The 22313-nt window shown below is 40.9% G+C and overlaps 2 protein-coding genes across 3 annotated transcripts; both read right to left on the bottom strand.

Annotated features, from left to right (window-relative positions):
• Positions 1 to 788: 788 nt before the first annotated feature.
• nfybb (nuclear transcription factor Y, beta b) lies at positions 789 to 11112 on the bottom strand (the record flags this gene model as incomplete). Of its 2 annotated transcripts, XM_079810255.1 has the most annotated exons (7): positions 789 to 2158; positions 2314 to 2393; positions 9291 to 9369; positions 9506 to 9703; positions 9816 to 9946; positions 10114 to 10207; positions 11004 to 11112. In XM_079810255.1, 6 exons carry the CDS (start codon positions 10205 to 10207, stop codon positions 2126 to 2128), a joined length of 615 nt encoding a protein of 204 aa, XP_079666381.1. In that variant the 3' UTR covers positions 789 to 2125. The 2 variants fall into 2 exon arrangements, with proteins under 2 accessions (XP_079666381.1, XP_079666380.1); XM_079810254.1 differs by lacking the exon at positions 11004 to 11112 and having other exon boundaries at positions 818 to 2158; positions 10114 to 10216.
• Positions 11113 to 12737: 1625 nt separating this feature from the next.
• On the bottom strand, positions 12738 to 22104 carry slc41a2a (solute carrier family 41 member 2a; the record flags this gene model as incomplete). Its single annotated transcript, XM_079808781.1, has 10 exons — positions 12738 to 12899; positions 12969 to 13117; positions 16503 to 16634; positions 16714 to 16793; positions 16877 to 17024; positions 17142 to 17288; positions 19939 to 20083; positions 20157 to 20228; positions 21591 to 21698; positions 21781 to 22104. 10 exons carry the CDS (start codon positions 22102 to 22104, stop codon positions 12738 to 12740), a joined length of 1467 nt encoding a protein of 488 aa, XP_079664907.1.
• Between the last annotated feature and the right edge of the window lie 209 nt (positions 22105 to 22313).

The following is a 22313-nucleotide window of genomic DNA, read 5'->3' on the forward strand; positions in this document are numbered from 1 at the left end:
TATATCAAAATATCGCAAATGTACATATCACGATATGCATATCGCTACGGCACGCAATATCTGAATGATTTTAATAGGCTACTTCCACATTGTAAAAAGGTCGACGCATATAGCAGAGAATAGACTGGGCACACGACTGTTACATATGTGACTTGCTTGATGTTAAAAATAGTTTTTAAACGCAATAACTTGCAAAAAACAACTCTTGCAGTCTCACGCTGTCTGACACACACACACCGAAACGTGCGCACAAGCCGCCTCTCTGAAAGCGTGTGATCCCTTCAGCTCTGTTTCGTGTCTTGTTACACACTCGAACTGTCAAATACACACACAGTTATGGCAAAATGGCTGTCTTGACGAGTATTCATGTAAACACAGTCGGTTATGCTTTAAGTGAACAATATCAGTTGTGGAAAGAAACCGAATGTGTGCAAATAGGATCCATGCATTAGGTCTTAAAGTTACAGCCTGCTAATACAGTAAACCTGCCGTTTATTACGTATCAGTGTATATTTAATTAATGTGAAGACTACTGTTTTTAGTTCTTATTTTTAATAACAAAGATAAATTAAAATAACAAAAATAATTGTCCACCCCTAGTTCAGGTGTCTTTGTTTACCTGGATGTTCTTGATGCTAAGTTTTAGGTTGATATATATTACCAAGTCAAGCAAAGAGTTTTTGGTATTTGTTTTTGTTTGTGTACATTGATGTTAAAATTATATTGTCAGATTTGTGACATTAATTTTTGCTAAAACACTCCTTGCAACACATAATGTGAAACTCATAAATGGTATCATTCTCAGTTTAATTTTTTTATATATATATACACACAGTATATCATTTAAATTTGAAGATTTTTAGCAATATCGTATCGCATATCGAATATCGCATTATTTTACAAGGTATTGCATATAGCAATTTTCTTCAATATCGCACAGCCCTAGTGGTGACTTTACCAAGGGTCAGGCTGTATTTATTTGACACTTTATTCTATTTTTGGTAGGGATTAATCTCAAATTATGGCAAATTTGTCCCTTGGCTTTTCAATCATGAAACATATTTCGAATATTCAAGAAATCCAAAACAAAAAACATAATTGAATAATATTTCCAGGTGTTACCGCCTTAATATCAACAGTTTAATATCCACAACATCCTGTCCTTTCCTTTCGTCATTAAGATATGCTTTATACCACTGACCATAAACACATTTATGCTGTGGGAGAATCATAAAAATAAGCACGATACTGCATAAATGATGACAACTGTGGGACAAATAAATTGTTTTTATAAATTAAAAATTTTAATGGTTTAGGTCTGCTTGTAAAATGCCATATTTTTATGCATTCTTAAAATAGTTGTTGTCACGGACTCGTGTATTTTAAACATAACTGTTTCAAAATTCACATTTACAGTGAAACTGAAATTTAATAAACACATAAAAACAAAATGAACTGTGGCCAGCAAGAATTTAATGTAAATTCATCCAAAGAAATTCATTGACCTAAAATGGGCCATAAATTAGAATTTTGATTTAGTTTTGGACTTTGATTGATAAATGCAGATTGCTTTAAGATGCGTTCTTCGTGTCAAGTGAACCGCATCAATACAAATTCATGAAAACATTGAGGAAAAAAACAAACAAAATTATTTACACAAAAAAAAGTGTTAACTTCTTATCAAACTGAAATTATACATGCAAAATGGTTTTCGTCTAAATATATATAAAAAAGGAGCAAAACACTCATTCCGCTAAATTGCAGGAAGATTCACATTTGTTCTATTTTATTGCTTTAATAGAAGGTTGGGTTATTCTTGAAAACCCTCGGGACCCTTTAAAACTCCAAATGTGTGACATAAAACAAACAAAAGTAACACCCAACAGACTAGTCACTTAAAATCATAATGTGTGTGCACAAATACACACGGAGCACACGTGAAAACACACGAAAATCTAAACATAGAAGTCCAGCTCTGTGACCTGTGAGAGCACAAGAAGAGGGTCCGCTGAAGAACTCCCACACAGACCCCACCGTTCAGGACCTTCACTTGTATGTGGAAGTGTGGAGGTTTGATTTGTGAAGATTACGTGTTGATTTCTGCATGTGACATTGCAGCGCATCTTCAGGAGAACTGGAGCTGTTGCACGCCCGGGATCTGCAACAGAAGAAACATAAATAAAAGCATCACTCAAAATGCTAGAAAAGTGTGCCATCTTTCTTTGAAATAAATGACACGTGGTTTGATGGAGGCAATAGATGAGAGATCATGTATGTTGTTTTTGGCTGCAAAGAACATGCCAGCATTCTCACCTGCTGATAGGCGGTGGTGTACACCATCACATTTTGTTGCTGTCCATCAGCTGTTATGATCCCAGCAGGGAGCGGGTTTGCTGAGAAAGAAAATATTTCATAGTGTTAGATTGGCTAATGATGTTTGTGTTGTATAAATCTAAATGTTGTCTCTATCTATCTATCCATCCATCCATCCATCCATCTAAAACAACACAATGGACCTTTTGGAGGCATCACACACCCCTAACCTGACGGGAGTGCAGTAGCCCGGCATCCAGAGATGAAATATGGATCGGTCTTTCATTTTATAAAATTGTATATTATATTTTATTCAATCTATATTTCCTTTTACTGAAACACTAAAGAATCAAGATGATATGGCCTGTACTATTGTCTGTACCTCTCACCGAGAGAAAGCACATGTTATCAGTATGTTTTGGGAAACTTTTTGTTGTTAGGATCAGAGCTCAACAACTCCAACCTTAGAGAGACTGTGTATCTGTGTATGTGCGCTGTATTCTGTGTTACAGATCAGTATTGGAGGTACGGGCATCCTAAGAGATGGGTGGACTTCTTGTTCTGGGCAAGCTGGTGCCTGGTCCAGAATCTAGAAGGTCACTACGTGCCTAATTCCGGGGTGAAAGCGTCAACAAGTGATCTATGTACACGTGAACCTGATTAACTGACAATGTGTAGAAATTTACCATGACTGTCCATTTTCTCTGAGCCAATCAGAATCATCCACCTTGCAGTAATGACATGGCTAGACCTTGAAAACAGTATAACTGTTGACATATTGTAGGCGGGTAGAGGGAGCGCGGCCTACGAACTCCTTGTGAGACTTGAAGCTGGCTTCTGCTGATAAACTACAAACTATTCTTCAGTAAATTTTTCTTTAATTAATTGCACTCGTGACTCTTGGTCTTCATTTTTCACTACTGGTTCTGGGTCCTAAACTGTTACCCCAACAATAACATTTTAGCTACGTTTGACTGTATAGACAGTGTTTTCTGCTATGTATCTGCAGACCTCATTCACAGCAGCGCCACCTTTGATTTTTAATGGAAATGAAAGCAAGGCTGTGAGGGATGAACATTCATCTCTTAAGTGGGTTGTACTGTTATTCAATGTGGTTTTGGATTGTTCTGCTGATGAAACACTGCAAAAATATCTTTCAGAGGAATTTCAGTAGACAAAAAAACTTGTCATCAGACAACATGAACTGTGGAAAATTAGTGATCTAGGAACTACTAGAAATACAGCTTTTGAAATGGTCTATCTCTCACAGCCTTGTTTTCATACCTGTCATCATGGCGCTGCTCTGAATAAGGTCTATTCTGCATTATTAGAGCCGGATAGACCTGTAAGCGGTACACCAATCACACCAGACTGGGCCATCTCACCAATCAGAGCAGAGTAGACCAATCACACCAGACTGGGCCATCTCACCAATCAGAGCAGAGTAGACCAATCACACCAGACTGGGCCATCTGACCAATCAGAGCTGAGTAGACCAATTACAGCAGACTGGGCCATCTCACCAATCAGAGCAGAGTAGACCAATCACATTTACATTTACATTTATGCATTTGGCAGACGCTTTTATGTAAGCAATGTAAGCGACTTACATTGCATTCAAGGAACACATTTTACATTTTTCTCAATTCTTGCTTTCCCTGGGAATCGAACCCATGACCTTGGCGTTGCTAGCGCCATGCTCTACTGTTTGAGCTATAGGAAAGCTCAATCACAGCAGACTGGGCCATCTCACCAATCAGAGCAGAGTAGACCAATCACACCAGACTGGGCCATCTCACCAATCAGAGCAGAGTAGACCAATTACAGCAGACTGGGCCATCTCACCAATCAGAGCAGAGTAGACCAATTACAGCAGACTGGGCCATCTCACCAATCAGAGCAGAGTAGACCAACTACAGCCGACTGGGCCATCTCACCAATCAGAGCAGAGTAGACCAATCACAGCAGACTGGGGCCATCTTACCAATCAGAGCAAAGTAGACCAATCACAACAGGCTGGGCCATCTGACCAATCAGAGCAGTGTAAACCAATCAACAGGCTGGGCCATCTGACCAATCAGAGCAGAGTAGACCAATCACAGCAGACTGGGGCCATCTTACCAATCAGAGCAGAGTAGACCAATCAACAGACTGGGCCATCTGAACAATCAGAGCAGAGTAGACCAATCACAACCAGACTGGGCCATCTGACCAATCAGAGCAGTGTAGACCAATCAACAGACTGGACCATCTGACCAATCAACAGACTGGGTCATCTGACCAATCAACAGACTGGGTCATCTGACCAATCAGAGCAGAGTAGATTCTAATCACAACCAGAGTGGGCCATCTGACCAATCAGAACAGAGTAGACCAATCAACAGACTGGGCCATCCCACCAATCAGAGCAGAGTAGACCAATCAACAGACTGGGCCATCCCACCAATCAGAGCAGAGTAGACCAATCAAAAGACTGGGCCATCTGACCAATCAACAGACTGGGCCATCTGACCAATCAGAGCAGAGTAGACCAATCACAACCAGACTGGGCCATCTGACCAATCAGAACAGAGTAGACCAATCAACAGACTGGGCCATCCCACCAATCAGAGCAGAGTAGACCAATCAAAAGACTGGGCCATCTGACCAATCAACAGACTGGGCCATCTGACCAATCAGAGCAGAGTAGACCAATCACAAACAGACTGGGCCATCTGACCAATCAGAACAGAGTAGACCAATCAACAGTCTGGGCCATCTGACCAATCAACAGACTGGGTCATCTGACCAATCAGAACAGAGTAGACCAATCAACAGACTGGGCCATCTGACCAATCAACAGACTGGGCCATCTGACCAATCAGAGCAGAGTAGACCAATCAACAGACTGGGCCATCTGACCAATCAACAGACTGGGCCATCTGACCAATCAGAGCAGAGTAGACCAATCAACAGACTGGGCCATCTGACCAATCAGAACAGAGTAGACCATTTACAGCAGACTGGGCCATCTGGCCAATCAGAGCAGATTAGACCAATCACAGCAGACTGGGCCATCTGGCCAATCAGAGCAGAGTAGACCAATCACAGCAGGCTGGGCCATCCCACCAATCAGAGCAGAGTAGACCAATCACAACAGGCTGGGCCATCCCACCAATCAGAGCAGAGTAGACCAATCAAAAGACTGGGCCATCTGACCAATCAACAGACTGGGCCATCTGAACAATCAGAGCAGAGTAAACCAATCACAACCAGACTGGGCCATCTGACCAATCAGAGCAGAGTAGACCAATCACAACCAGAGTGGGCCATCTGAACAATCAACAGACTGGACCATCTGACCAATCAGAACAGAGTAGACCAATCAACAGACTGGGCCACCCCACCAATCAGAGCAGAGTAGACCAATCAAAAGACTGGGCCATCTGACCAATCAACAGACTGGGCCATCTGACCAATCAGAGCAGAGTAGACCAATCACAACCAGACTGGGCCATCTGACCAATCAGAACAGACTGGGTCATCTGACCAATCAACAGACTGGGTCATCTGACCAATCAGAACAGAGTAGACCAATCAACAGTCTGGGCCATCTGACCAATCAACAGACTGGGTCATCTGACCAATCAACAGACTGGGTCATCTGACCAATCAGAACAGAGTAGACCAATCAACAGACTGGGCCATCTGACCAATCAACAGACTGGGTCATCTGACCAATCAGAACAGAGTAGACCAATCAACAGACTGGGCCATCTGACCAATCAGAGCAGAGTAGACCAATCAACAGACTGGGTCATCCCACCAATCAGAGCAGAGTAGACCAATCACAACCAGTCTGGGCCATCTGACCAATCAGAACAGAGTAGACCAATCAACAGACTGGGTCATCCCACCAATCAGAGCAGAGTAGACCAATCACAACCGGACTGGGCCATCTGACCAATCAGAACAGAGTAGACCAATCAACAGACTGGGTCATCTGACCAATCAGAGCAGAGAAGACCAATCACAACCAGACTGGGCCATCTGCCCAATCAGAACAGAGTAGACCAATCAACAGACTGGGCCATCTGACCAATCAGAACAGACTGGGTCATCTGACCAATCAGAGCAGAGTAGACCAATTAACAGTCTGGGACATCTGACCAATCAACAGACTGGGTCATCTGACCAATCAGAGCAGAGTAGACCAATCAACTGTCTGGGCCATCTGGCCAATCAACAGAACGGGTCATCTGACCAATCAGAGCAGAGTAGACCAATCACAACCAGAGTGGGCCATCTGAACAATCAATAGACTGGGTCATCTGACCAATCAGAGCAGAGTAGACCAATCACAACCAGACTGGGCCATCTGACCAATCAACAGACTGGGTCATCTGACCAATCAGAGCAGAGTAGACCAATCACAACAGACTGGACCATCTGACCAATCAGAACAGAGTAGACCAATCAACAGACTGGGCCATCCCACCAATCAGAGCAGAGTAGACCAATCAAAAGACTGGGCCATCTGACCAATCAACAGACTGGGCCATCTGACCAATCAGAGCAGAGTAGACCAATCACAACCAGACTGGGCCATCTGACCAATCAGAACAGAGTAGACCAATCAACAGTCTGGGCCATCTGACCAATCAACAGACTGGGTCATCTGACCAATCAGAACAGAGTAGACCAATCAACAGACTGGGCCATCTGACCAATCAGAGCAGAGTAGACCAATCAACAGACTGGGTCATCCCACCAATCAGAGCAGAGTAGACCAATCACAACCAGTCTGGGCCATCTGACCAATCAGAACAGAGTAGACCAATCAACAGACTGGGTCATCCCACCAATCAGAGCAGAGTAGACCAATCACAACCGGACTGGGCCATCTGACCAATCAGAACAGAGTAGACCAATCAACAGACTGGGTCATCTGACCAATCAGAGCAGAGAAGACCAATCACAACCAGACTGGGCCATCTGCCCAATCAGAACAGAGTAGACCAATCAACAGACTGGGCCATCTGACCAATCAGAACAGACTGGGTCATCTGACCAATCAGAGCAGAGTAGACCAATCAACAGTCTGGGACATCTGACCAATCAACAGACTGGGTCATCTGACCAATCAGAGCAGAGTAGACCAATCAACTGTCTGGGCCATCTGGCCAATCAACAGAATGGGTCATCTGACCAATCAGAGCAGAGTAGACCAATCACAAACAGACTGGGCCATCTGACCAATCAGAACAGAGTAGACCAATCAACAGACTGGACCATCTGACCAATCAGAGCAGAGTAGACCAATCACAACCAGACTGGGCCATCTGACCAATCAGAGCAGAGTAGACCAATCAACAGATTGGGCCACCCCACAAATCAGAGCAGAGTAGACCAATCAACAGACTGGGCCATCCCACCAATCAGAGCAGAGTAGACCAATCAACCGACTGGGCCATCCCACCAATCAGAGCAGAGTAGACCAATCAACAGACTGGGCCACCCCACCAATCAGAGCAGAGTAGACCAATCAACAGACTGGGCCATCCCACCAATCAGAGCAGAGTAGGGTCTAAGAAAGGAGAGGTTTAGGGCGTTTTCACACCTGAAAGTCCGCACCAAGGTCCGAACCGAAGTTCATGTTTTGATACTTTTTATATATTCGGTTAGTTTTGGTTTGGTTTCACATTGCAATTATGTGAGCGGACTAAAGAACTTTACATGACGCACTTGCGTCCACTCGTCATCATAATGTGGGCTGCATCTCGACATTGATTGGTTTGTAAACGGACGTGCATCTAAGGTCAGCGTCTTTTACAAAAATGAATGAACGGACGGACGCATATCGTTGGCACTAGTGAACAGTGCGCACTGCTTGACTATTTTTTATTCGTTACGTTTAAAAGTGGACATTTCAAGCTTTATATACACATATTTCTCATGTTTGTAAGGCAAGTAGCCTGCTGAGTTTCGGTTTATTTGAGACCCGCTCCAGTTCATGTAAAGCATGTGATCGCTCCCGCGATTATTGTCTGCTATAGACTATTTGCTTCTTATTTATTAAATCCAGGCAATTATCTGATTAAACGTTGATTAAAATTAAGATACAATTTATACAAAACGAAATTCCCATTAAAGAAATGCTTTCTAAGCAAAATCATACAAAATTTCGTTCAAAATTATTTCTGACTTTCTGTCTTCTGACATATTGCGCATATTTTCACTTTTCATTATCAATGTAGCCTAGATTGAATTTAAAAATAACGTTATAATATTTAAACATAAACAGGAACTTCCTGTAAATGCTCTGAAAGTCCGAACCATACAGAAAATGCTTTCACACTAGAAACGAACCGAACCTTTGATCAGTTTGATCCGGAACGACGACCTCTTTTCGTCGGACCAAATTTCGCCTGTTTGGTCCGGACCGTGGTACGGGGGAGGTTTCACACCTGTCATTTTGATTCGGACCAAACTGAAAAGTCCGAAAATCTGGACCAAACAAGGTAGGTGTGAAAACGCCCTTAGAGAGACCGAATCTTCAAACAAATAGTTTTCACATTCTTTGAGAAAAGAGGTGATGCTGCAAATGTATATTGGGAGACAATTAAGGTGTTTTCTGATCTTGGATGCATGAAGGAGACCTTCAAAATAAAACGAGGAACCTTTAAAATAGCACAATAGGGACACTTGAATGAAAATTAGAAATGTTACTTTTGCAACTAAATGAAATATAACAAGTTCATGTTGAAAATGAAAAAATATACATATAAAGCTGCATAAAAATATTACAAGAAACAAAATACTACTACCTAAATGACTAAAACTTAAACTAAAATGAAACCTGGAAATATTAAAATAAAAAAGATAACTCAAAATATGAATAAATACTACAATAGCATATAAACAAAATGAATAAATTCAGGTTTGTCTGTATGTAGAAGTAGCGTAGCCATCTGTTCTCAAGTTCATAAGTTACTTACTGAAAGACTCATCGGTCAGCTCCTCTCCCATGCCTTCGGTTACAGTTACAGTGCTTATGCCTTTCTCTCCTTTCATGGCCTGAGGACACACAGACACCACGTAACGTCAACCTGAACCAATCAAGAGGAGGACACCTCTGACAGAAGTGTTTCCAAAAAGCCTTTATTTCAGTGATGTATGAATATGATGACGACATTAGAAATATGAATGCTACCTCTCTGAACTTCTGCAGGTAGAGCTTCAGAGGCTCCACATACATGTCGAACCCCAGCGTGGACATAGCGAACAGGATGTCTTCGCCGTTTATCGTCTTGCGTTTCTCCTGATGGCACCTCTCGCTGGCTTCTGAGGTGATGAAACTGATGAACTCGCTCACACACTCCTGCACACACTCCTTGGCGTCCTTTGCTATCTGAGGGGATGGAAGGACAAAAATATATTTTTGAAGAACATGCATTTGACTTAAAAGTTTGTTTTCAGCAAAAAAGTAAGCATTAAACAAAACTGCCTGGAAAAGAAATTACTTTTCCTGTTTGTGGTACTGCATTCTTCATGATTCGGGCAACGTTGGCGATTGGGAGATAGATGTCTTGCTCCCGTAGGTTATCTCGGCTGCCATTGCCATCCTCGTGGTCGAGTCCCTCATCACCTTCATCTTTACAAAATAATAATTAAAAAATGCATTATCTAAATAACATTTTTTCACTAAACCAAATTATTTATCATTTAAATTATCTAAAATATTATACAAAATATATTATATTTGATATTATTAATTAATAAATTATCTAAATGCTAAATAAATCACTTGGATTCCTTTACCATCCTGAGCTTGGAGAACAAAGTGACTACCAGCCATATATTCTCCTGTTATGCCAAGTTGAGAGGCATCTGTGGTTGAACTGTCTCCGTCCATCTGAAACATAAATTACATTTTATTATTATTTGATTCTCAAATGGTTCTTGTCTCAAAACCAAGTGAGCTGCCAACCTAGACAGCATTTGTGGCCATTAGACAGTGCACTACTAGACGTGTGGGCATCTAAGATGTTGAGACAGCCATCTTGTCATAATATATGTACAATTAATATGAATTGAACCTATATTATATTCAGCAATAAACTATTTTTATTTTAAAGAACAAAGCAAACTCATTTGACAGGTTTCATCTATCTACACACACCTAAGATATCAAAATATTATGTCATAGAAATGACATATTTGTTTACCCTAAACTGGCTGCCTTTGATATATAATTGATAATAAGATTCTTCCGTGTATCTATATATCATATATTGCATAGATATGTTGATACCAAACCACATTGGTGTATTTTATTGGCTAAACAACCGGTGATAGCAATGAACATATAGGCTGAAAGCGCTAAATCAACTCAAACCACATTCCCCGCTGAAATATTCAGACAAATTAATTGATGGACGCATTTAATAGCAGAAGAGGGCAGATAACCAGGACGACGAGCCAGGACACTCGTCGATCCGTCAATATTGCTGGTAGTAAACAAAGGGGCCGCGGCGCGCACCGTGACGAGCTTTTTGCAATTATTCCCACAACAGCGAGCTGCTTTTCATATCGCCCGCTTAATTTCTCATTCTCCCCGCCAACTAATAATAAAACACTCGCGCGCGGAGATTTCCATTCGATGTAACAAAATATGGGTTAGCAATCATTGGCCGGAGCCGCACACTAACCTGCGATGAAGCCCTGGTTGGTTCTCGTCTCAGTTCGGCCGTTTGGTTGGACAGAAAATGGCTGCGGGAGAGCCAGTCCCTGCGCAGGGCTGAACAGTCCTCGAGGAGGAGCCTCACTCGGACACCAGGTGGCGCTATAGTCCAGTGTAAAAATGAAACACAATGTGTCGAAATAGCGCCTCCCTTTGGTACACTTCACTAAAATTGCCTTGAGATGACCAGTCTACCGCGTAACACATCAATTCCCCTAACAGATATCAACGGTTTCCGTTTTTGTCAAGGCCACTTTTCTGTCTTCATGATTTATTTGTGTTGTGTGTGTGTGTGTGTGTGTGTGTGTGTGTGTGTGTGTGTGTGTGTGTGTGTGTGTGTGTGTGTGTGTGTGTGTGTGTGTGTGTGTGTGTGTGTGTGTGTGTGTGTGTACGTACAGAAGTGTGCTTCTCCCACTTTTCCAAGACTGAGTCTTTCAGTCTTAAACAATCCATAAACTAAATGAACTAAAACATTTTCTTATCTTCAGTTTCACCATAGCATTTTTCCTCCCTAATTTCATTATTTCATTGAAGAGCTTAAAAAAAGTTAAAAAATACATTTATCACAAATATTTGTATTGTATTTATTAACAATTATTGTCGATTTTTTTTACTTGTCTTTGATTTTGACAATAAAGTACATGGGTTCATTTCGATTTTACAAATTTATTAACTAAACGTATTAACTTTATTTAATAACTTAAGTTAATAAATAGGATATTTCTAGGTTTTATTTTAATGCTTTGCTTTGAATAAAGTACAGTCTCAATATAAAACTGTTATTTGTGTAGGCTAATCATATGCTTATATTTTTATTTTATTAAATGTTTCTCACAGTATAAAGAGGTCTGTTTACATCCAGTTGCCTGGATCAACATTATTCAGAAATTAAAATTCAGAAATTAAGCAGAAAAATTAAAACAATTTCAAATGTTGTCCTTTTTTAATATCAGGCATTTAAAGACAAATTATTAGCAAAAAGGATTCTATTGAACTGTGGATATTAAATAATGCTAAATAACTATAAATGTCATGTACGTGGTAAACATGCAGGGACAAAGGATTTTTCAGATAACTTAAATGATTTCTATACAAATTATTTATACACATTTCCTACAGTAATTTTCTTCCTTTCATCGATCTACTTTAGCATTGATACATTTACATGAGTGATTTATACGTTTTATTTCTTTCACATCAAAATATAATAAAATACTAGCAACACTGAGACATTATTGTTTTAATCCATCTTGAACATTAATTAATAAATAGAAAAATAAAATCCACATGCATTAGTAAATTGTATAGACTGCCCAACACAAATCAAGACGAATTATTTATTATAAAATGAATTTCATTAATGGCCTGCCACATCTCAATGTCACTAAATACACATTTCTGAACCATAAAACATATTAGAACCATATTGAAAATTCTGCTGAGTGCAAATCAGTCATATGTTCAACATAATAACATGGAAACAGACAACAGTTCTTTATTCAATGAAGATGGTCACGTGACTGCTGTCACATGAGGCAGCATGTGTGATTCATTGAACTGCATGTATGGAGAGATTGATAGTTCAAATATTGGAGTAAAGTCAATCACTAATGTTTAACTGTGCAGAGAAATGCAAAAAAAATGTAGGTCAGCGCATCAGATCTAACCTGTTTAATGAAATATGACAATGTTGTTTCAAAATTTACGTCACCAGTGATATTAAAAGAAAACACAGAGCCAGAAAGGCAGTGCCCAACAAATCCGCCAGAGCCGTCAGATACGGGATGGAGAAGCTATCAGGGTCCCGGCCGCATTTCCACAAGCAGTGAACCATCACGTCAGCAGTGCCCAGCAGGAGAAACACCTGAACGGAAGAAGATTCAGCTTAAATACCACCCCTCTCCTCAAGAGGGCGCACCCTAACATCACTTGCCTGTGTGAAAGCTGCTACCAAATAGAAGGAAATGAAGACTGCAGTGGGCGGAGCCGGGCTGCCTTGTATTAGGTAAATGGTGTAGATGAAGACCAGGTGACCTGGGATGGCCAACATGAGGAGCACCTGTGCTGATCTTCCATTCGGCCCTGCCAGAAACAATGCAAATGGGATTTTTGTCTTTGTTTTGAAACCTTAAACATTGATGGAAATCTGTTAGGGCCCTGATATTCTTCAAACACAACCGAAGTACGAACTAGCGTGACACAAAATCAGACTTGCGTTGGAGAGCTGCTTTATAGTAGAAATGGAAGATTCTAATTGAAAGCGACTAACACTGTTTTAAAAAAGTGAAAGTAATACGCAAAGACAAAGTATGGTAACACATACTTGGAATTTGTCCTCTACATTTAACCCATTAAAGTTAGTGTACACTGCACACTCACATTAGGAGTAGTGAGTAGTGAACGCACACACACTGCAAACTGTGGACACACACACCTGGATCAGTGGGTCCTCCTACCCTGAGAATCTTGAGATGCACCCATCACTTAGAACACTTAAAGCGGGCAGGGAATTTCCCGCTTTTATCTCAGAGAGGGGATCCAGAGCTTCAAACTCAGTTGAACAGGAGGTTACCTCGGCCCTGACCAAACGCCACTGGCCACAGAGTTCACGCCCAGATTTGGAGTTCTCTGGTCTGCAACTATGGCTCAACAACTGGTGTTTGTAATCCCCCCCTATACCCTCATTCACTATTCCCAACATTACTCCATTAATATTGTTCACTTGAGAGAGTGAATGAAAATGAGTAAGTAAATTCAGCCACTGAGTGTGCCAAAATGGCTGCTGCTTTTACATAGTTTGTGCTTGATTTTTAATAATTATTTGAAACTTAGCAAACTGGCAGCTCCGGTAGTAATGAAAAGACATGTACTAGTCATGGAGACTATGTATAAACCTTAATGAAACAATTAAACATAATTTGAAAAGGAATTTACACCTGTATTATATTATGTTGTAGCCACACTGACCAGTGGTTTATAAAATGGATGGATGATAGATTCAGCTGTGGGAGGCATCTTCTGGCGAGACGAGGGAATTCATTCAGTGCGGGACTCTCATAGTGCATTATGGGTGTTATCTAGCCGTTGAGCGTACATTAGTTGTACACTCGTTATTGCGGTGCATTGTGGGATTGAATGAGTGCACTCAATAATGTCCACAATGGTTTCGGAAAGCACTACAAATGGCTGTCCCCTCAAATAGTGGGCTTTTTAAAGGTGCACTATGTAACATTTTTTCAGTAAAATATCCAAAAACCACTAGGCCAGTGTTATACATTTTGTTCAGTTGAGTACTTACAATATCCCAAATGTTTCCAACTATTTGTAAATTGTGAGAAAATTGCTATTTTAACCAAGGAACCGGGACGTGTGAGGTGTGATCTGCGTTACCCTCGGTTTATTTTTGCAGAAACGCTTTACTCTCACTGCAGTGTGCAACAAGTGTCATAGCAGCCGCCGAGTGAACGCACAGAGTAACCTCATAACATAATTTTCAACACACTCAGATGTATCTAATATGATAAACAGAGCTGCGTTACCTAATACTCATGACCGGAAAAGCGGAAGTGGCGCCGGGGACTGTGGCATAATAAAAGTCCCGCCGGCGACTATGCCATAGTAAAAGTCCCACTGCACGTGAGGCGTGTATTCCGCTCTTCTTATTAACAATCGCTCCAGTGGCCTTGCTCAGCTCCACAACACTCAGTCCTGCTCTGCTTCATACTACAGTAACGTTAATAATCGCATCCATGAACATGAGTCTTATCCCGATTCTTTTCCACCAGCTGTGAGGTGAAGACCACATGTCCCAAGATTCTGCACTCACACGTGACGTCATCAAACTACGCCTTTGTTTTGAATAGGCGACTTCTAGTGGACGGAAAAGTTACATAGTGCAGCTTTAAGGGTATAGGGGGCGATTTCATGCTGCGTTCTCACCAAACGCGAATAGTGCATCAGGAGCGAGTGATTTCAATGTTAAGTCAATGGAAAGGCGCGTTGACGCGCGTCTGGAGGTCCCGCGGCGCGATGGACGCGATTTGAGCATCTTGCGCGAGTGGTGCTTTTTGTGCAATCACGCGTTTGAAGCGAATTCGCGTCTGACGCTAGCCTGACAAGCCAGACCCACATCAAGATGTTTGGTCTGGAAACTCACCATTGACAGGGCTCAATCCGAGTGGCGGGATAAACGGTTGTCTGTCAAATTCCCTCTGCACGCAATTGGATAGCGCCACAACCAACCGAAGCGGAGCTAACATTAGTTGATCGATTAAACTCTGAATACATCTTCCTTTCTAACGAATGACTTCAGTGCCGTTCCTTGTTCTTTCCTCAAAGAAAAGCTTAACTCCAAGTCTTCCAGAGTAGCGGCCAAAACCGATTTGAAAGACGCTGATAATCAGCTTCTTTGTTTACCTGTAGCACCAAGAACCTCCGCAACTCCGCTCCGTCATTATGTTAAGCCCGCCCACCGACTCTATACATGATGTGATTGGCCTGAGCAGAGTTTGTTTTTTCCAGCTCTGAGGTCAACCAAGAGTTGCTAGACTACACTCGCGGCAAAAACATTTTCTGCCGCTAGGGTGCGTCTAGTTTTCTAGGCTAGTCTGACGCCCGAGTTGAAAAACTTTGGCGTCAATTCGCGCCGCGTAAACCAATCAGGAGCCTGCTTGCTGCTGTCACGTGGTAAAGTGACGATAATTTAAAAATACTACTATTGTGTCATAAAATGTAGTTTTAAAACTTTTTCAGGTGAGAATGCAGTTGTTTAAAGCGCAAATCTGTGGTTTATTTATAAAGAGAGCGTCTATTTAAAAAAAATTATCTTGTGTTTTTGAAGTTGTGAGATCCAGGCGATCACCGGGCACTCAGCGCTCATTAACCCCGGCGAGAGCAGCCTTTCCTCGGCTAGTCCTTCTGACGTTGGCCGCTGGCTGTGATGTCGTGTAGTGGTTCGTCTTATGTGGATCTAACGGGCGATCTTTGGTGTCATGAATCTATAATTTGTTGTCTGCCAAATCGTTTTGACTGAGGGCAAAGAGAAGTTTCATAACTTTACTTTTTAAGGATATTTAAATATACATGCAGTGAAGATAATGTAGGAGTTGCCTGGACCACATTTGTGTGACTATTAATGTTTAATATATATTTTTAATGAAAATGAAAAGAGGCAGACGTCAAACTAGATGTGGTAGACACGATTTTGACGCTCTATTCGCGTTTGGTGTGAACGCAACATCAGACATTAGCTCTGATCCGATGCTTTCTTAACTGCTGTTTTTATTGTGTTATTGAAAGAAAAGAGCACAGCACGTATTTACATGTTCATCTAAACATCGCTCCAAACAGTGTGGTCGGCGTCAGGATGATCGCTAACAGTATACCATTGCAAAGGTACATCCCAAAGTCTATTAACCCCAAAGTAAAGAATAAAAAAGAACTTTGAATTGCATTTCAGGGCCTTTACCTGTGGCACAAAAGCTGCGGCAGGGGCAGAAACATCCTTTAGCGTCGTCTGGAAGTTCGCCCAGTGGACACTGAAAATGAAGATAAGTGGCTATACGACTAGCCTGGATGGAAACCAGATTACCACCAACACCTTAAGGAAAGGTTGATATTGGAAATTTAAAACAGTCACAGTTGATCAGAACGCAGCAAGTGAGGTTTGCTTGACCTACCACTTATAACAGGAGTGTAGAGAACAACTCCCTCAAGCATTGGATCTGCGATGGTTCGGTCCAGAATCAGTCCTCCAAGACTGGAGATATGAAATAAAAACCAACATAAGCTGGTTGCATCATCACAAAAAGGTCCAGGCTAGACTTATATTTATACATTTACCTGCTGATCACCATTGCGGTTATTATTGGCTCCCAGCTGGAAAACAGCAGTTTTTGGCTTTCAGGGTGCCGAAATGACAGAATGACCCATGCCGGCGTCAGGCACAGGAAAACAATACACACCAGATAGGTAATATAAGGGTAAGGTTCTACAAACAGAGAGAGTTACAAAATAAAATGGTGTTAAAGAGAGTGAAAACAGCCCACACCTCTCATGTGGAAAAGCAAACTAGTCTTTGTCCAATGAACTGGTCTTTCATTCTCACCCATGCAGTAAAAAAAGCCTTGACCGATGAAGGCGAGCAGTCCAAGTGTGATGAGGTCACCAAAACTGGCAGCGATGGGCGTGGCTATGTTGTCAGGGTTGACGCCCACCTTCTTGGAACCAAAAATTACACCAACCATTAAGATCCCTAGAAAAAAAATTATATATCAATTATCAAATCCATTCAGAATGTATAAATGCGGTAAACAATGTACAAATTAATTCTTATGTACGTCAAGTCTGGGGTCCAGTTTTAAGTCCAGTTTTATTTCTTTTTCAAAGACATTAAGACTTGTATTCAGCAAGGATGCATTAAATTAATCAAAAGTGACTGTAAAGAGATTTATATTGAATAGATTTATATCCTGAAAAATTGTATCACAGTTTCGACAAAAATTTGAAGCAGCACAACTGTTTTCAACATTGATAATAACAATAAATGTTTCTTGAGCAGCAAATCAGCATATTCGAAGGATTTCTGAATGATCATGTGACACTGAAGGCTGGAGAAATGATGCTGAAAATTCAGCTTTGCCATTACAGGAACGTCCAAATCTCACTATTGTGATGATTGGGCCGTTGCTATGCAGTTGCTAAGGTGTTCTAAGTGGTTGTTAAGGTGTTGCTATGGTGTTCTGGTGTTACTTTCCGGCATTAATTACAAAAGCCCCTCCATTGTCTCTATTATATTCTGGTCTCTATATATGGCTCAAGTCCTTCAATGCAAGTCAATGTATTTTTCCCCACACTTTTTATCATCTGCCTTGTGAAAATGTTATGTTTGATTGATTAGAAAAGTAACAACCTTTCCTCAAAATCTTTTGCCCTTAAAGGTCCCATGGCATGGATTTTTTTATTTTATTTTATAATGTATTCTGAGGTGTACTTATATTGTTAGTATGATTTTTACGTCATAAAATGTAATAATTTAAAACATCTATACTGATGTTTGCCCTCTGGCTAAATGCCCTGTTTCAAGGGGCGTTTCTGCTGTGAGACTTCAGTAAAAACGCACACTGTTGTGATTGGCTGACATCTTTGCATTTGAAATGAGTATTAGATCTTGTAGCGGAGGGGGCGTGGTTTAACGAGGTCTACGAGGCAGGCACGAGCCTGCCAGAGAGACGGATGGACCTGAGTTCACTTCTCATCAGTTCTCTCAGCACGTCTCAGTTCAGTGAACTGTTGTAGTTACAGCATATACTTCAGGTTATTAGTTTATTTCTAGTCGGAGGGGCTGTCACTCATGTCCGAAAGTTAGTAACTTTCGTAAATGATGGATCAGCGCTGACTCGAGACGCAAACCGTTTAGAACGATTCAGTCCGATTTGGTGAACTGGTTCGACCGGTTCACTAAAAAGAACTGGTTCAAAAGAACGATTTGTTCGCGAACCGGACATCACTAGTGAACCAGAGACGGAGCGATTGCTAACAAAGTTATATTGTACCTACTGAGTTGTGAGAGCGCTGTCAGCACGAGTTAATTTTGTTTGTATCTGAGAGTTCTGAATAAACACGAGTCCCAGTCACGCAGAGCCCGTCTTCCTCCTTATTCTACCAACTTTGTAACACATGTAATGTACCATTACAGCTGTCGAGATGAACGAGTAAGTGTTGATTATAGCATTATTTTTGTATAATGTAATCCAGTTTATTGTGGGGATAGCTGGCTAGCCTAACCCGGATACCCCGCGCTTACCCCCCTTCTGCTTAATCTTGCGCCGCATATGGCGCCTCCGCTGTGGGCCAGATGCAGTACTGGGGGTCGGTGATGTTGAAGGCCAACCGGTCAGTGCAGCCTGAGCTTCGGCGTGCGTGAGGTTTATCTCTAAAGATGTGGCTCTGCCGATGTTGAGCAGAAACTCACGACTGTGTGCACATTTTAGAACAGATAGACGCGACAAGGACGTACAAAAACACTGACTCACAAGATAGAAAACACGAAAACACCGTTCTGTCGGGAGAGAGAGAAGCCGCAGCACGAATAATAAAGTTCTGTGTGAACTTGAATAATTAGCTACACATCAGAAATCACTGATCACAGATCAGAAGGAACTGAAAAAAGACTTCTGTTTTCATTTGTACATCCAAACACTGAGAAACTGCCAGCATCCACTGGACAAACAAATATGGCGCTCGCATGGGCGTGCCAAAATCTCTGGGTGGAGGAAAGGGAGGTAACTGTTCCTGTTGTGACGTCATAACAGGAAAATTCAAGATCAGCTCGTCTGGGCTGTCATTTTCTCAAAGGCAGAGAAAGACAGCCAGAACTCGGTTTACACCGATCAAAATTTCTAGCCACTTGGGGACAATATTCAGGCTAAGGGAACTCATATTAATGTTGAAAAACCTCCTAAAATTAAAATTTCATGCCATGGGACCTTTAAGAGAAATTTCCAATCACGTAGATTTCTACTGAAAAGACACACAAATTCCCAGAACGACTTGTGAACGCACCTTAAGAGTGTGGGGGTTAATAATGTTCAGTGCTTAACCTTGTCTGTCATCACTAAGGAATTGCTTCCATGAATCAAACACTGGCAGTTCTATCCATTTATGATAAACGCTGATAATGTGAGCTATGTGGCCTGAGGATATTAGGTCTATATTTGGGACCTGTATGGAAAATGGGTTTGCATGGCCAAGATCACAAGCGATGAGCCATTCAAGTGAGAATAACCTCATGATCAGCACCCACAAAGACGATGTCCTTCTTATTTGATGCCCTTGAAGCATTTAACGATTATAAATGGTCTATTTTAGGAAGATAAACATTGGTCAGAAATTTGGATGCAAACCCTGCAGCAGGGATGCTGTGAACGCCGTCACCACGCTGCAACAGCAGAGCAGAGCTACATGGTTCACGATGAGCTCCTCTTCCAGCATCCATCCAAGAGCAGATGCTACAAGAGCAGCCAGGAAGCCCAGAAATGTAGCTTGTACCTAAAGAGACAAAATACGTTTAATGAAGAATTTCAGAATTTCACCAAACAAGTATCAAATGAGCGGCATTAACCTGTTTGAGGGCAAGATTCCCAATGATCAGGTTCCTCTTCTCGCTTGAAGAGTTAATTCTGCCAACATTCACCTGCAATATTGATATTGAAGAGTTGAATGACTGTTTATTTGTTTTCTTTAAGCAATATAAAGCATTACATAAAGCATAAGTTTTTTTTTGTTCAAACCGCTAAGAGACATTCAAGTATAACCCTGAGGGCTGTTCTCTTCACAGCAGGGTGTGAAGTTCCTCACCATGACAAGAAGCATGTGATGAAGGGGAAAGAACACAACGAAGATACAATACAGCAGAAGACCTCAATGAGGAGGAGGAAGTAGATCATATGTGATGGGACAGTGGACAGATCAGGGTTCCCACTTCCTACACATTTCAATCAATGAATTTCCAGGACTTTTCCAGTCGTTTGTGAATACTGTATGTTTTTCAATGGCTTTAAAATATTGTATTAATTACATATTTATTAAATATTGTGTAAATATAATTTATTTATTAATCATTTATTTCCAATATTTTCCCCATTTTAAATTACCCTCATAATTCCAGGGTTCCCTCACTCTTAAAAATAAAGGTTCCAAAAGTTAATCTGAAGAACCTTTTTTTCCTCTAAAATGAACCTTTTGTGCAATGGAAAGGTTCTATGGATGTTAAAAGTTCTTCATGGAACCATGGAACCTTAATTTTTGCGGACATTTTCACATTGTGGATTACAGATGCAAATACACATTTATTACATTTTAAATAATAATAAGAACATTTAAGCAAGAATGTAAAAGAGATCATTAGTACTAGTGCCCCACCAGGCTTCTTAACTAGGTTAACCAAGAATTCACTGATCAGATTCATCAGAAAGACCATTCTAGTTGAATATTTTTAGGGATGCACCCAATTTAAAATGACGGCCGATACCGATAAGTCAATTATTTGTTTTACATATAGGAGAAATGGCCTATATAAGAATTCTATACTACTTTTCCTAAAAAATAAAAATAGAACACAAAAAACTCATTATATAAAAAACATTTTATGTTAGATGTGATTAATCGCGATTAATTGATTTGACAGCACTAAAAAAAAAAGATATTCTATTTGAGATTTGTTAAAAAATTACATTTAACAGAGTAATTAATTATTAGAGTTTTTAAAGATTAATTAATGACAAGCATTAAATGACAGCAAAGGTAATCTAAACGCACAAATAGAGAAATTGAGCAAATAAAATGTAATTTCCAATAACAGCCACTACTGCTAAATAAAAAATAATTACTCCAATAATTGCCTATGGCCAATATGGTACTAACATACTGTGCATCCCTATATCTTTTTCTGGGGAAAAGCATGGCTTTTAGACTGGCACAAAACCAGCATAAACCAGCCTGAAAATCAATGGTCCAGTGGGGTTTAATAGGTATATAGATAACATAATAATCTTACAGCGGTGGAGAGTCTTGACGCCAGTGTCATCTCCAGGTTCCCCTTTAGGCCCAGTAGAGGGGGGACAAGGATGAAGATCTCGGTCACGTTACTAAAAACGTCCCAGTGCTAATTTGTAAACACAAGATAACCATTTACAGTATAGTCAAAAATCCCAAACATCCACCCCAAGATCATCTTCCACACTCACCTGCACTAGGTCCAGCAACATCCCCGCCAGCACCGTTCCAAAACCTGCCAGGAGGAATGGAACCAAAATCTGTATCACCATAGCCCAGATCGACTCCCTTGGCATCTCCCGGCCATGAATATTCTGAGGTTTATCCCATGATATGGTCCCGGAAGCCGATGCATTGGGAAGCAGGGGATCCGACTCTGAAAACTCCTTACTGCAGGTACGAGTGAAGCTTGATGTTCTGATCTCTGGTATAAATTGATGCCCATTTTCTCCGGATGGCAGGTAAGCTGAGGTCAGCTGACATTCCTTCTGGTTTGCTTCAGTGGTGGATCCCATTACACATCCAACCTTTCCAAAAAGAATTCAGGTGTTTGAAGTCAAAGTAACAAGAGGTGTTTGTTTGTAGTTCATTATGTAAAGATGTTTGATATAATGAAGAGTGTAAATTTTGGATCAAACTAGTGTAGATGATTTGACATTTTAACATGAAACAAATTAAGAAAGGAAGTCACAAATGTAATTTGTAATAATAGTGAATTGTAATA

The sequence above is a fragment of the Gobio gobio genome, assembly GCF_949357685.1.
Source record: "Gobio gobio genome assembly, chromosome: 25".
Lineage (NCBI taxonomy): Eukaryota > Metazoa > Chordata > Actinopteri > Cypriniformes > Gobionidae > Gobio > Gobio gobio.